The 13,414-nt window shown below is 41.3% G+C and overlaps 1 protein-coding gene across 2 annotated transcripts; it reads left to right on the top strand.

The window, feature by feature from the left end:
- Positions 1-23: 23 nt before the first annotated feature.
- Positions 24-11,925, top strand: LOC145433263 (uncharacterized). Of its 2 annotated transcripts, none has more exons than XM_080310304.1 (13): positions 24-3,072; positions 3,430-3,608; positions 3,698-3,787; positions 5,283-5,485; positions 6,210-6,295; positions 6,809-6,963; positions 7,291-7,722; positions 7,787-7,956; positions 8,019-8,252; positions 8,743-8,861; positions 8,929-9,151; positions 10,817-10,982; positions 11,341-11,925. In XM_080310304.1, the coding sequence occupies exons 1-13, from the start codon at positions 2,691-2,693 to the stop codon at positions 11,428-11,430; spliced, it is 2,529 nt and encodes an 842-aa protein (XP_080166430.1). In that variant the 5' UTR covers positions 24-2,690; the 3' UTR covers positions 11,431-11,925. The 2 variants fall into 2 exon arrangements, with proteins under 2 accessions (XP_080166430.1, XP_080166429.1); XM_080310303.1 differs by having other exon boundaries at positions 8,016-8,252.
- The last annotated feature ends 1,489 nt before the right edge of the window (positions 11,926-13,414 follow it).

The following is a 13,414-nucleotide window of genomic DNA, read 5'->3' as shown; positions in this document are numbered from 1 at the left end:
ATGATGCTACATTTGCACGAGCGCTCGACCAGGTTTGGTATTAGGTGTGAGATTGCGAAAGCGGTTTAACCTGGATTTTGGATTCATTCGAAACTTAACCTAACTCCTATTACCTCCACTATCGTGCAAGTACCGGGTTTCAGCAGCGTACGGATCCGTGACAAGACCTAGGGTTGATATAGGCGAGCAACTCGAAACCATGATATGTGGTTGCTCTTGGCCTAATATAACTTGTATACAAAAGTTCTGATTCAGGTCATTTGGTCAGAACTTTGGACAAACCTTCCACAAATTAATACGTTATATTTAGGAATATACTTATGCAGGGGGATAATGTGAGTTGCTCTCAATACATAGGGGAGATACTAAAGATGCTGAGGACAAGTTGAGATTCAACCAAGATAGAGAGTACATCAATTCCAAAATGGGATATATAGAAGCATATATTGACATGTACTGCGATGCAATAGTCAGTTTTTGTTGAATCTGAGAAGCGATTCATCAGCTATTGATATCAGGAGATGGCCTATATCAAAACATACATCGTCCCGGATTAAGACTAAAACCAGCAGTGTTTCAGCAACACATCCCTGCAGTATGGCGGTAGATCAATTGTCATCACCCTTGTTGGTCATATCCGATTTTGGTCATCCATGCCTAGCTGTATTGCATCTTAAGACGTGAATCATTTTTGTTTCCATGCTAATCCGGTTCCCGTCATTACTCCCCGTATATTGAATTTATAAGGTCTATCATCACAATAACGATCAAAATGACAGTATCTGTCAGGAACAGGAAAATGGAAATAGAATATAAATGTGTCTCATCTTCTAGAGTCGCATTATTATTATTATATATATTGCAAGATGTAGAGGGATGAACTAAGCGAAAAAAGGACCTATGTCCAAACATACCCGCTAAGGAATTCGTAAAGCTGTCTTTTAAATATATTACACGTAGTTGGAATCTATTTTACGTCAAAAATAACGAAATAGAGTTTACAAAATATCGAAAAATGTGCCAAGAATTGTTGCGTTACTTTTATGCAAACTGGTGTCATTTGGAATCTCTTGGAACCGAAATCGCAATGCAAGGGTGGTAGCGTTATGCTACAAGCTGTAAGAAATACAAAACCTGAAGACAGTGACTTGGCCTCCTCCTTGTTGTGAATCTGAAACCCGGTTTCCTACGTATTCATCACGAACTCCAACGAAATTTATTCCTATTTGACATAACGTACATGCGTACATGTCGCCTTGTAGGCCTACAATTGCTTGACCGACCAGTGCATATGTATATATAGTACTGCTTGCTTCCAATATGAAAATATACATCAGATTGTGTTGGAATGCAAAATTAAAAAGTTACGATGACTTCTGCATGGTGTTTTGTTCTGTACTCCATACAGATTTATACGGTTGGAATCACGTCGCTTCTTATTTCTTGTATTGCATGTCGCATGCTCCAAAACGCAAAGATAGCAAGCAATCGATTTCGTTAGGAAATACAATCCAGATATTTATCTTACTAACGTAGCTCATCAGTAGCGTAAGAGACAGGAAATTGCTGCCTTTTACGTAATCCATTATAGCTGCAGCGGCTTCCTAAAAGTTTCTTATGCTGAATGCAAAGGAACTTGGCGATTGATGAAAGAAGGCTTCATCGTTTCGTCTTACAACGCCGCCATGACAATCCGAATGCTAGCGTCCAGGAAATAATCCTATTTTAGAATTTAATGAAGGACACGGACAACCAGATCACTAACGCTGTTGACATGACTGTTCACATCAAAAACCAATCCAGACCAGCACCACAGGTTTATGAAGAGATACGACATTTTCAGGTTCGACGACTCGAGATGGCGTGAGCTTTGATTATGTGTCTTGCGGATTTAGCGATAGGAATATAACATCTTTAAATTAATGCGCCATAGAGTAATTTTACACGTATGCAAGAATGAGACATTTTCAGAGCGCCGTGGCAAATTATTGCTCCTAAATCCCTTGGACTACGTGGCAAATTAAACTTTAGAAAGGCGAGTGCATGCGCAGAGTCGGTGGGAGCACACGAGGTGACCTTTGCTTCTTTTCTGTGTTCGGTAATGATAAATATCTTACGAAGAGAAACTTTTTTTAATAAGAGAGATTGAGATGATTCCTTTTCGAAATTTACATGAAGGTTGAATACGGAGTGATGGAACTGTAGTATTAGTATTACGTATCTTATATTATATGTTGACGCAGATGGCTGCCAGGCGTTATATGAACGCATTCGATTAATGGTTGTCCAGATATGAAAAGGCTTTCGAACTTTTTCATTTTGCTCGGTTCACGGAAACACACTGGCGTGCGTGTATACGTTGTAAGAAATATACTTTCGCTATTCCAAACCACAGAAAGTCTATGTGAGGAGGAGTTTATACGAGCAGCAAAGTATGTTTGTCCGGTTTTTAGTCGACAATTTTACATTGTGGAGAAACTGTAGTGTACGAGTTACTTTAGTGAAGGTTCTTTTCTCTGATAATTTGCAGGCCGCATTTGACCAAAAGTACAAATATTGCAGGTTCTCGCATATGATTTGAGGCAGATGGAGTGGTATAAACCTAATTATATTTTGTCGAATTGACAGAGTGAAATATTTCACAGCTTAACCAAGTTATTCCATGAGCGTTAGTTGGGCGACGGGAGAAAATGTCGATCGCACTTCAGAACCATACCAGCCTTTCGTCCAGGCATTTGAACACTTTTTCCAAAACTGAATATTCACTGAAGGTCGAAGATGACTTCGATACCCCTCTTTCGTTATCGCGAACAAAATCTGATGGCGAGGATGAAAACTGCAACGATGGCCTGCCCCGAATGTCATTTCAAGAAGATGGTGCCAAGCTTAGGTACTCAAGAAGACCCTCTATCATATCGAGTGGACACAAGAATAAAATTGAAAATGTCGACTGCCGGAAATCATCCATTGACAATCCCGCTGACGGGACGAGTCTCCCTGAATGCAACGGCCCGGACATTTCCATAACAAGCAACGTTGCCTCACCGACAGCCTCGAGTGAAGATTTTAAAAGTGAGTCGACGCATGGTGTCCCCAGAATACAGCACCGCTTATTTCGCTTTGCTCGGTTGCCCGAACATGTAAATTTTATTCTTCGTACAACGGTAATTCGTATTCCGTATTTTCTTGCTAGTGTATTAGATTCAACTTGATTGCTATGGGAAAATAATGTTTAGGTAACTAACGAATGATCAAATCCCTATTATAAAATTGCGATCGATCGAATGGCATTACAATTATACAATATAAATGGCTTGTGTAACGATATAGTGGATTGATGTACAGAATTCACGACTTAAACCATTCACATAGATGGTGAGGAGTTTTTACAACACCAAGTTATGTTGTAACCTACTTCCGTTCATCCAGTTGAAAAGATCGATGAAGACTCAGAGCCGGACAGAAACACCCGATTATGCTCGAGTGACATGGACGACGGGGCCGTAAATTTGTCGCTGGAAGGCTTCACGCAATTTTTTCCGCACAACCTTCATACCTTGCACCGCCGTCAACTTTTCTGTGACGTCACACTCCGAGCTCACGATAAGGTGATTGGACACTACAGCTACAATGTGGCTGGGGCTTGGTGCGTCTGAAGACTACGAGTTTATACTAACAAAAGTATTTACATTTTTAGGAAATACACGCTCATAAATTGGTTCTTGCTGCGTCAAGCCCCTACTTCTTCAAAGTGTTGGAAAATGACCAAGTTTTGAACACTGCAGCGGTATGTAATAGTCGCATTTTGAATTGCAGTTATTCTTCCAAATCGCATGCTAAACCGTCGCGTGAGCGTTGAATCTGGTGACACGTGAAGCATAGTTTGGTCGAACGCAACTCGAGAAAATGAAGCAAGACATCGCCGAATGTTGAGTTACACTAATTAAAATCATATCGTAGTCACACGACCGGTACGAGTAGAGCGTAAGGTCATTATCGCACGTGACGATCAGACCTTACTAGACGATCGGTCTAGATTGTAAACATCCACCTGAAATTGCTTTGCACCCGTATGACCCAGTCCGAAATTAGAGCTGTAATTCCGCGGTATGACCGCGAGAGATTCGAATCCTAAATCATTAATGGATTACATTCTCCGGACGATGATAGATAAGCCACGAAAAGAAATTATGATTATACTCGTATATCTTATTTCGGGAGAGATTTAATTTGTTCAAAAATAGGCAATCGAGCGACAATCCCATTGCATGCGGTTTGCCTGAAGGGCAAGGTACGCCGGCCCGCACAATAGCGGGCTGTGCTTGAAAATAATAGCTTGACTCGTAAATCCGGAGACATGCGTTCCGCTTAATGACAGCCTTCGTGTTTTTTCTTGCGCAAGTTAACTTGCCCGCAACTCCAGTCATGGTAACATTTTGAGGTCAATTTAGTCATATTTGATATACACACTGTATAACATGTAGAATTATATAGCTTTTAGTCATACGTAGCAATTCCATGTGCATGTGCATTGCGCATAGTAATGAGTACACTGCGCAATACATGACGCTAATAGAAAGTACAAAATTAATACATATTTTAATTATTTCGCGCCTCCACATTGACCGGTCGGTCTTTTGCTGGCTCACCAAGCTTCGATTTTTTAAAATTCGATCCACTTATCTACTCCTTGCGTCTGGGGCATTGCTTCATGTAGCCATGTAGACCAGTATAGACCTGCTTAACCCGCTGCGCGAGACCACTGAATGCTTTTAATATTAGTCAGTGATGCATATCAACATATCTGCCCCGTTCAAATCATTAGGAAAATCACATGATATTTGTAAGATATATACCCCACTACAGATTTGGTTCCTTGTGCCTTAAAACCGATTTCTAAAATTCTGGTTAAAATTGAGAATAAGAATGAACAGCCCGTTTAACGATACCGCAGCTAGGTCATTTACTTGGTGAGATAATATTATCATCCAAAGCTGAGTTTGTGAGCGAAACATGACACTTGAAACCAGAGGTGGTCAGTAACTAAGCATATCTACTTTTTGAAGTACTAAAGTAAGCTTTTCCTACCTGTACTACTTAGTCAGGCGGTTATGGTTTGAGACTACTTTCACTTCTACTTGACATATTTCGGTTTTTAAACAGAAGTAGGCCTCGAGTACTTCATCTTCTAATTGAGTACCAACGATGCCTATACTTTGACCGCCCCTGCTTGAAACAGATCCGACGCCAGAGTCTCACGAGTTCGTATATTTTTATTCAAGGATAACCTCAGCGACATGCAACAGAGGATGTCTTTAATCGACCTGGGCACATCAGTCTCAGTAACTGCCCTTCGACGGGTAGTGGATTGCATGTACACATCAACCATAACTCTGACCGACGACACCGTCGAAGACATACTGCACGCATCTTCACACTTGGATATGCAATTGGTCGTTCGAGCTTGCCTCAATTTTATCAAGCGGTACGTGACGTTATAAATTTAAGATAATAATTAGTGATCCTTATGCTATATTTATAAATCTTTACAATAACGGCACTGCATTTCTTGTTTCTCCTTCCATTACAGTACTTCATTAGTTACCCGTGTTGTCTGGCAAAATTGGCAAAATCGATTAGCTGTACAATTCGATGCTGGATCGAGCATTTAGCTTCAAGTCCAGTCGAGCAAATTATTAATGATGTGGAAAGTTCAATATGTACATTTTATACGATTACTCAGAATAAAATACCATCAGTTCCACATCATATCAAAGAGAATTTGGTAGTGATCCGACCATACCTATTTCATTGATCGTTTTGACAGTGCTCTGGTTTGATAATGACTTCACAGAATTTCATTTCCACTAGCGTGGGTAGCTTTGTAGGCCTACTATACATGCTCCGCATGTCGCGATACGACCGATCGAGGTTTACAGTCTTCCACGGTAGAAAATAGTATCGAAATTATAATTCTCACTAAACTTTCACTTTATCTATACCCGAAAGAATCATCTCTCACTGCTCGGCTCGATTGTACGTATATGCTATATTCACGTATGGGCTGCTCGTTGCAATTTGTATTGAAAGCTATCTTCAAGTTCTGTATCACGAACCAGCTATACTACGCCAAGCTCGATGCTCAGAAATGAGTCGGCTCTGAAACCTGATATCGCAGGCTGTTCTCACCGGGAGTACTTTACATGCAGGAAATCCAAAGATCTAAAGCGGGAACAGTTGATCGAGACGTCACATAGCATCAAACCTTCCGCGAATGATATGATTGATTTGAAAAGTAATTTGCATTTTATTTTATTTTTACATCATGCTTCTGACTCCAATTTCAAGGTGTGATACTAGCAATGGATATTATACCGAAATCGGTAGAACGAATGCCATTTTCATAAACTCCTGCTTCGGGGTTCAGTCGGCAAAAAGAACTATTACAGCTACATTGAATTGGCACGATGGTACCCCAATATCCGAAAACAAATTGAGGGGCAGACTAGAGTCTAGTTCATTGCTTGCAGGTTATTTTTTCTTCGTTATGATGTGTGGATATATATAAGTCTATTTGTCATGATGAAGAGTAAAAATTTTGTCATCCATATTCGTACGGTGAAATGTCATTATAGCAACAGAAAAAAAAAGCAACCGACATCAATCTACTGCATCTAGTTTACACAGTGGAATAATTCCATAGGCATTCGTCCTCGAGTGTTGTCCGCTTTGTCGATAAATATGATGCTGCATTTTTGAAGGAACTCAGGTTATGAGCAATGTTATGATTAGCATACTTTCGATTTAGTTACGGCGAATGACAACAGCAACTCAATTTCATCGGAGGATGGGTCAAAACTAGTTACAGATGAAAAAATTGGCAGAAATCCATCGCGATCCACCAGCACCAAGTCGATATTCGATACAAAAGCGGAAGCCATTCATCAAGAAGCATTTCGCCAAGTAAGCCGTGCCATCATATGATAAAAGAGAGATTAACAGCCCGCACTAACGGCAGTTCAGGAAATTTTTAACATATCTCATGCAGTATTGGACGCCTTTCCGTGTCACATTTCTCAGTATTGCGCGCGTGCTTGCTGGTGCTCCATCCTATTTAAATCACGAGATGCACACAGCAACTTCCATAATGCATCAATCAATAATTTCCGCATGTCTGACGTATTAACAACGACTTGTTTTGCGCTCGTGCTGCAGCGCTTGAACTCAATCATACCTTACCTTAATTCGTGTCGATTGATTGATTAATAAATAGTATTAATCGTCTTTCAGAGGTTGCTTGTAAAGCAATCGACATCGGTGAATATAAATTCCTGGAAAGCAGAACGTAACATCTCTCCCGTAGACACATGCTGCGCACAGGATAGTCGTCTGAACGTTCCCGCCACTATTGAGTCTGATGACGAAGTATTCACGAAAAAAGAGTCGCCGCGTTCCGGTCGACTGAGCAGCGACTCAGGATTGCAAGACAGCTCAAGCTCAACCGCCTCCACTCCCGGCAGTCAAAATCCCGTCAATGCAGATGTTATAAAGCGGTGCCAGAATGAATTTTATCGCCATGTACTCACCAACACCCCTTACCTACTCAACCCGGAAACAATGGCCGCCGCAGTGGCAATGACATCTCTTACATCACCGCTCGGATCCCCCACAAATTCAACTCAGTTTCCTGGAATATCCATGGAACAATCACCCATGTTGTTGGTAGGTTGAAGTAAAGCCGTATAGACATCAAATAGGGATGATAAATGTTTGAATTCTTGTACAGAACCCGTGGCATCATATATTAGGACCTCACATGAATCCAACTTTGCATTCAAACGGCATGCATCGCGCCGGCCAACTGCATTCACTCGCAGGTCGGTTGCATCACGCGCCACACCCGGCTATTCTTCATCAACAACGCATGCAACAGCAGGGACTTCTTAACTTCTCCGGGTACGCATCTCCCTATATCGAGTTTCAAGACTAAAGTAACACGCGCTACCTCCTTTCAGCAGATTCGCTCCAAATCTCCAGAACACTGACAATCAGGTTTCCCAAGATTCGGTGGTCAATTCTAATTTCCATAAATCACCGGATTACACGATGGCATCGTCGTACCGGCAAATTATGCTGTCTAATCTACTGCAAAAAGGCAAAGCATTGACAACTCAGACACCATCAAAAAGATCACTGTCAGCCACGTCTGCCGACCATCGTATTGTGTTGTCAGATATGTCAATTCGTGAACGGTAAGTAGGCCTATACTCTGTTATTATATCCTTCTCATATAGGACACAATCTCTATCATACTTTGAATTGATATCTCATGCTTCTCTTTATCATCAGATATATTACTTGAGAAATGGAAAACCAAAAACATTCCTCACGATATTTTTCAGTATCATGTTACAAACGGTACGAAACGTCAATTCCATCATATAGGCCTAGGCATAATAAGCAAGATCCACTTTTGCTCCGATTATCTAGCTATACAATATAGCATCTAGCTATACAATGCCGTTAGCGAAATTCCGTAGCACGGCAGTCAACGTCATATTTTGTGATAGTTTGAAAATCACTTAGGATTTCGCGGTGCGTTTGATATGCATCGAATCCAGGGATTTCTAAAAAATCCCTGATCGAATCGGTGCATCGGAACGTTACCACGAGCGAACAGACCAAAGACATGATCACAGTGTGTTATTCGATTATTCATAAGGTTGTTCTATCACCGAATAGATTTTCCAGCGAAACGTCGACAACATTTTCCCCTAATGCCGAACAGCAGCAATCATTCAACGCGGATACCGGGAAATTAGGCCCGCCTTCTCGGCAGCAGAAGAGGCGACGATCTACAAGTATGTCACATCGATAAATCCTTCTAAACTAGTCATTGGTTAACCATTCCTAACTTCTTTTCATCAGATAGCCGGTCAGGATCACCCGATCGCCCTTACAAATGTATGGTATGCGCCGCCGAATTCAATCGGCCCGCAAATCTGAAGACGCATATGAGAATACACAGCGGGGAGAAGCCGTACAAGTGTCAATCATGCGGAGCGCGTTTTGTGCAAGTCGCGCATTTGCGAGCTCACATACTGATCCACACTGGGGAGAAACCGTACCCGTGTAAAATTTGTGGCACGAGGTAGTATTCTGCATCATCATCTTACTCATAATGTAGATTTCAGCAATACCGACGTAAGTTATACGTTCCGTTGCTATCAGCATCGTGGTAGGCAATACCTCGATTAGACATCGTGTTTTCGTGCACCACCTTTATGGTGTGCTGTGAACAGGGCCGTAACAGCACTTTGTCAGCCCCCCCCCAAAACTTTGGTCTTGGGCCCCCCATAGGGTTATAGACCGAACTTCTGGGGGGATTCGCCCCCCAGACCCCCCTCCGGCGATACACTGTTTACCGCTATTCATCATTTTCATTGGGAGTTTGTTTAGTGAATCACCTTTTGTCGCCTAAGCGCGCGAAGCGCGAAAAATTTCCAGAATTCATTATTTCATCGGTCAGTATGATCAGGAATTGCACATATTGTTATCAATTTTTATCTTCTATCTGCTCACGTAATCAGATTTGGCGGTACAGCTGAGTGAAATGTGTTTGAAAAGGTATGACCACTCAATAATAATTAAATATCTTCGGGCGTATACCCGTTGGCAGAAACGAAACAGCACCTCGTCAGGCCCCCAAAAACGTGGGTGTTGGGCTCCCATGGGGAGATAAAACGACCCCCCCATCACGTTGTTCGCGTTTGTCACGAAATTAGCCTATCTGTATTGTATTGTGAGCCAGCGCGAAGTGCGAAAATTTTCGATAATTTATGATAAAATCGGTCAATCAGATCGGCGATTGCATATATATTATGCTATCAATTTATTGTCCTCTCTACTCAAGTAATTAGACTTTACCGGTAGAGCTGAGTGAAGTGTCTTGAAAACGGGAGGGCCCGTAAATAATGATTAAACATCTTCGGGCGGGCGGACCCGTTGATATGACTTCGTTACATGATGTTATTTCAAGACTTCCAGTCTGCTATATCAAAAAATATAGAATCGCCCAAACGTAGGCTTCTAAACTAAGAGACGCACACGATTTCAAATTGGTATTTCTTCACTGGCATAAAATTTTCCCAGCAGGATGGTATTTGTCTTGTGAGGTTCAGATTGCAAAAACAGGAACATTCGGCGCTAGTCATTTAGGTGCCTATAGACAATTGAACCTAAATGTATTTGGTATAGCCTATATAGCGAAGTCTTCGGTCTGCATAAGGGCATATACCTTTTCGGCCAAGCTTTTCTCGCTGCCGATCGTTCTGACACACTTCTTGGAGTTGCATGTTATATGGCCTAAAACTTGATTGTATGTCTTGTGTGACGTGGCGCGGTAATGGCCCAATACCCAATAATATAGATAATTGACTATTTGAATTCGCGCGCAGCGCGAAAAAATTTTGAAAGAATTGCATAAATTTTCAAAAAATACTCTATGATTTATGCTAATTCAAGAAATAATTTTGGGCCCCCTTCGAGCTCGCCCCCCCAATTGGGGGGTTTGGGGTGCGGCAGTTACGGTGCTGGGTGTGAATACACACTTCTTTCACTAATAGTGTATAAGCTGTGGCATGTTGATTTGCTAGCAATTGCTATATATGGCATAGAACTTTGCAATAGTTTTTATACGAATAAGAATGGCTACGTAACAGAGTTTAACAGGTGACGGAGTTTAACTGGTAACGGAGTTTAACGTTCTAAAAATTTCGGTGCCTTCTTTTCTTATTCCTATTTGCAAATTTTCCAGATTTCGTCACTTGCAAACCTTGAAATCTCACGTGCGGATTCATACCGGGGAAAAGCCGTATGCTTGCGAAGAATGTCAAGTTAAATTTCGACACAAAAGTCAGCTGCGGCTCCACCTTCGAACGAAGCATGGCATAAATACCAATACGAAAAAGACATATCAGCAGGTATAACGAGTATAAGCAGTAGCAAATCTCCTGACGTCTGAGGAAATTGTTCCACAGTTCACAATAGTTCAAGGTGTAGGGGTATATATGTATTTTGTATACACAGTGTATATAAAACGCATCAAGGTAGCAATTTTGTCATATATCGTTATTGGTGTTTTTGTAATTACAAAGGCCATATAAAATAACCATTGCTTGCTATTTCAATTGGCTGACTTTTCGATCCGACTCGACCGATCGTGAGCACTTGACCTGTGCGTGTGGATCGCAGTGTATGAAATATGTTTGGCCACATGATATTGGCAAAATGACGACCGATTTGGAAAATAATATGCCAAATCGATTGACCTATATTTAGGTGCCTGGACTGAACAGTGCTGACATCTCTGCACATATTAAACGAACGCAGGAGGCTGTGCGAATGCAATCGAGCAGACGGGAGTTCTGACATATTTAAGATTATTTCTATAATTTGCAATATCTAGTACGAACCTTCACATCTAGCCTGACGACAATGGTGAATGTATATAACTTTAATAAGATCCGGACTGATTGTTCAGTATATCCTTGGGCTAATTAACATGCGTAATGAAACTGCCAAATGTTTGGTGTTGGCCTTATGGCTACATTTTTATCATTTTCTACGCATCACTCCTCTATATGACTGAACCGTCTTCGGAAAATTTTGTGGGTTGTGAAAATGGTTTCAGTGTTTCAACGTGCGATATGGTGCTTTATGTGTTAAATTGTATTGTATCATTTGTATGTACTTATGCTACCAATCTATGGAATGTACAAGGTGTTGCTATAATCAGATAATAGTACTGTATTTTGTATTCTTATTATTTCATTTGCTTTGTGATTTTATATATCCTCGGATCACGGTAAGCCCGTATATTCAGAAACGATTTATGCGTGCAAAATATTACAATTTCTTACTAGATCCGATATCAATGCATTATATTGGCGTGACAGGAGTACGTAAATGATTGTAGTAGGCCATGATAGGTGTTGTAGGCATAATGTAGGCTACATGATTCAATCGCCTTTGTTAGGGTTGAAATAGAAACGCTCTGAGGTCGAGAATTTTTTGGGAATTATGTAGTGTGGGTCAACCCACATGAATAGCATCATATGACGGTGCGCAAATATAACTTTGATATAGTTGTAGTCAGTCAATTTTGGGGGCGAGCTCGAAGGGGGCCCAAAATTATTTCGCGAATGAACATAATTTTTTTTTTGAAATTCATTCATATTTATTCATATTTCTTTTCGCGCTGCTCGCGATTTCCTGTTGATAAACATCTTAATTATTGGGTATACCCTTCCCTCAAGAAAAAATACGCATGATTTATAGAAATGGGCATTTCGGCGTCGCCTATTACCGCACCACGACGCACCAAGACACGTGTATAGTTTTAGGCCATACGCGCGACTCCGAGAAGTGTACCAGAACGAAAAGGACTGGCGTAATGCTGACCGAAAACTTCGATATATATGCATATGTTTAATTGTTCATATCCGCCTAAATGGCTGTCGCCGAATGTTCCTGTCTTGACAGCCTGAACCTCACAAGATGGCATATGCCATCTCACAGAGAAACATTATTTGCCGGTGAAAAAAAGACAAATTTGAAATCGTGTGGATCATTTAGTTTAGTGCATTTGGCCGATTTTATTATCTTTTCACATGGCAGACAGGAGCTCACGAAATATAACACCGCATGTAACGAAGTCACTATACCAACGGGCCCCTTAGGGAAGCGAGTGGCGCGGTTGGTTAAACATTGCAGTCACGACACCGATGGTTGCTGGTTCGAGTCTCGGCTCTGCTGTGTCGGAGTTTTATTTGGGTTCCTCATTTCCGACCCCGCTGTAAATACAGCGCCTTGAAAAGCCCAGAGTAAGAGAGAGTCGAGCTTTAGAAAGATGGCAGCTAAAGACCAGAAGAAGGACGCAAGAAAAGCGGAAAGACCTTATGAAAATTACTGTACGGGTGCAAATGACCCAAGTTGTTAAAAGCGCCCAATTGTGTCAATAAATCAAACGAACAAACCAGCGGGCCCGCCCGAATACGTTTAATTATTATTTACGGGCCCTACATTTTCCAAGACAACAATTCACTCAGCTGTACCGGTAATTCTGATTACGTGGGCAGAGAGTAGAAAAAATTATAGCAATATATCTGCAATTCCCGATATTGTTGACCGATTCAATTATGAATTATAGAAAATTTCCATGTTTCGCGCGATTAGGCGATATAAACTGATTCAGTATAATGACCAATGAGTTTAAAAAAATCTCGCTCACAAGTAGCGGTGAGTACGCTATCCTGATGCAGTCTGGAGGTCCACGCCCCTCATTAGTTTGGTTTATCACACTGTGGGGGGCCCACGACCAAGTTTTTTTTGGAAGGGCGAGTTACTCCGACAT

The sequence above is a fragment of the Botryllus schlosseri genome, chromosome 2 (assembly GCF_051294905.1).
Source record: "Botryllus schlosseri isolate E-star chromosome 2, Bs_hap1, whole genome shotgun sequence".
In the NCBI taxonomy this organism is placed as follows: domain Eukaryota; kingdom Metazoa; phylum Chordata; class Ascidiacea; order Stolidobranchia; family Styelidae; genus Botryllus; species Botryllus schlosseri.
The sequence above is the reverse complement of the archived record's forward strand: the minus strand, read 5'-3'. Positions and strand labels throughout refer to the sequence as shown.

Bases quoted from the DNA above. Each gene is read 5' to 3' on its own strand.
- LOC145433263 (XM_080310303.1), top strand. From the start codon at position 2,691: ATGTCGATCGCACTTCAGAACCATACCAGCCTTTCGTCCAGGCATTTG. The intron at 3,788-5,282 runs GTATGTAATAGT...TTTTTATTCAAG, and splicing joins AAGTTTTGAACACTGCAGCG to GATAACCTCAGCGACATGCA. The intron at 10,983-11,340 runs GTATAACGAGTA...ACCTATATTTAG, and splicing joins CGAAAAAGACATATCAGCAG to GTGCCTGGACTGAACAGTGC.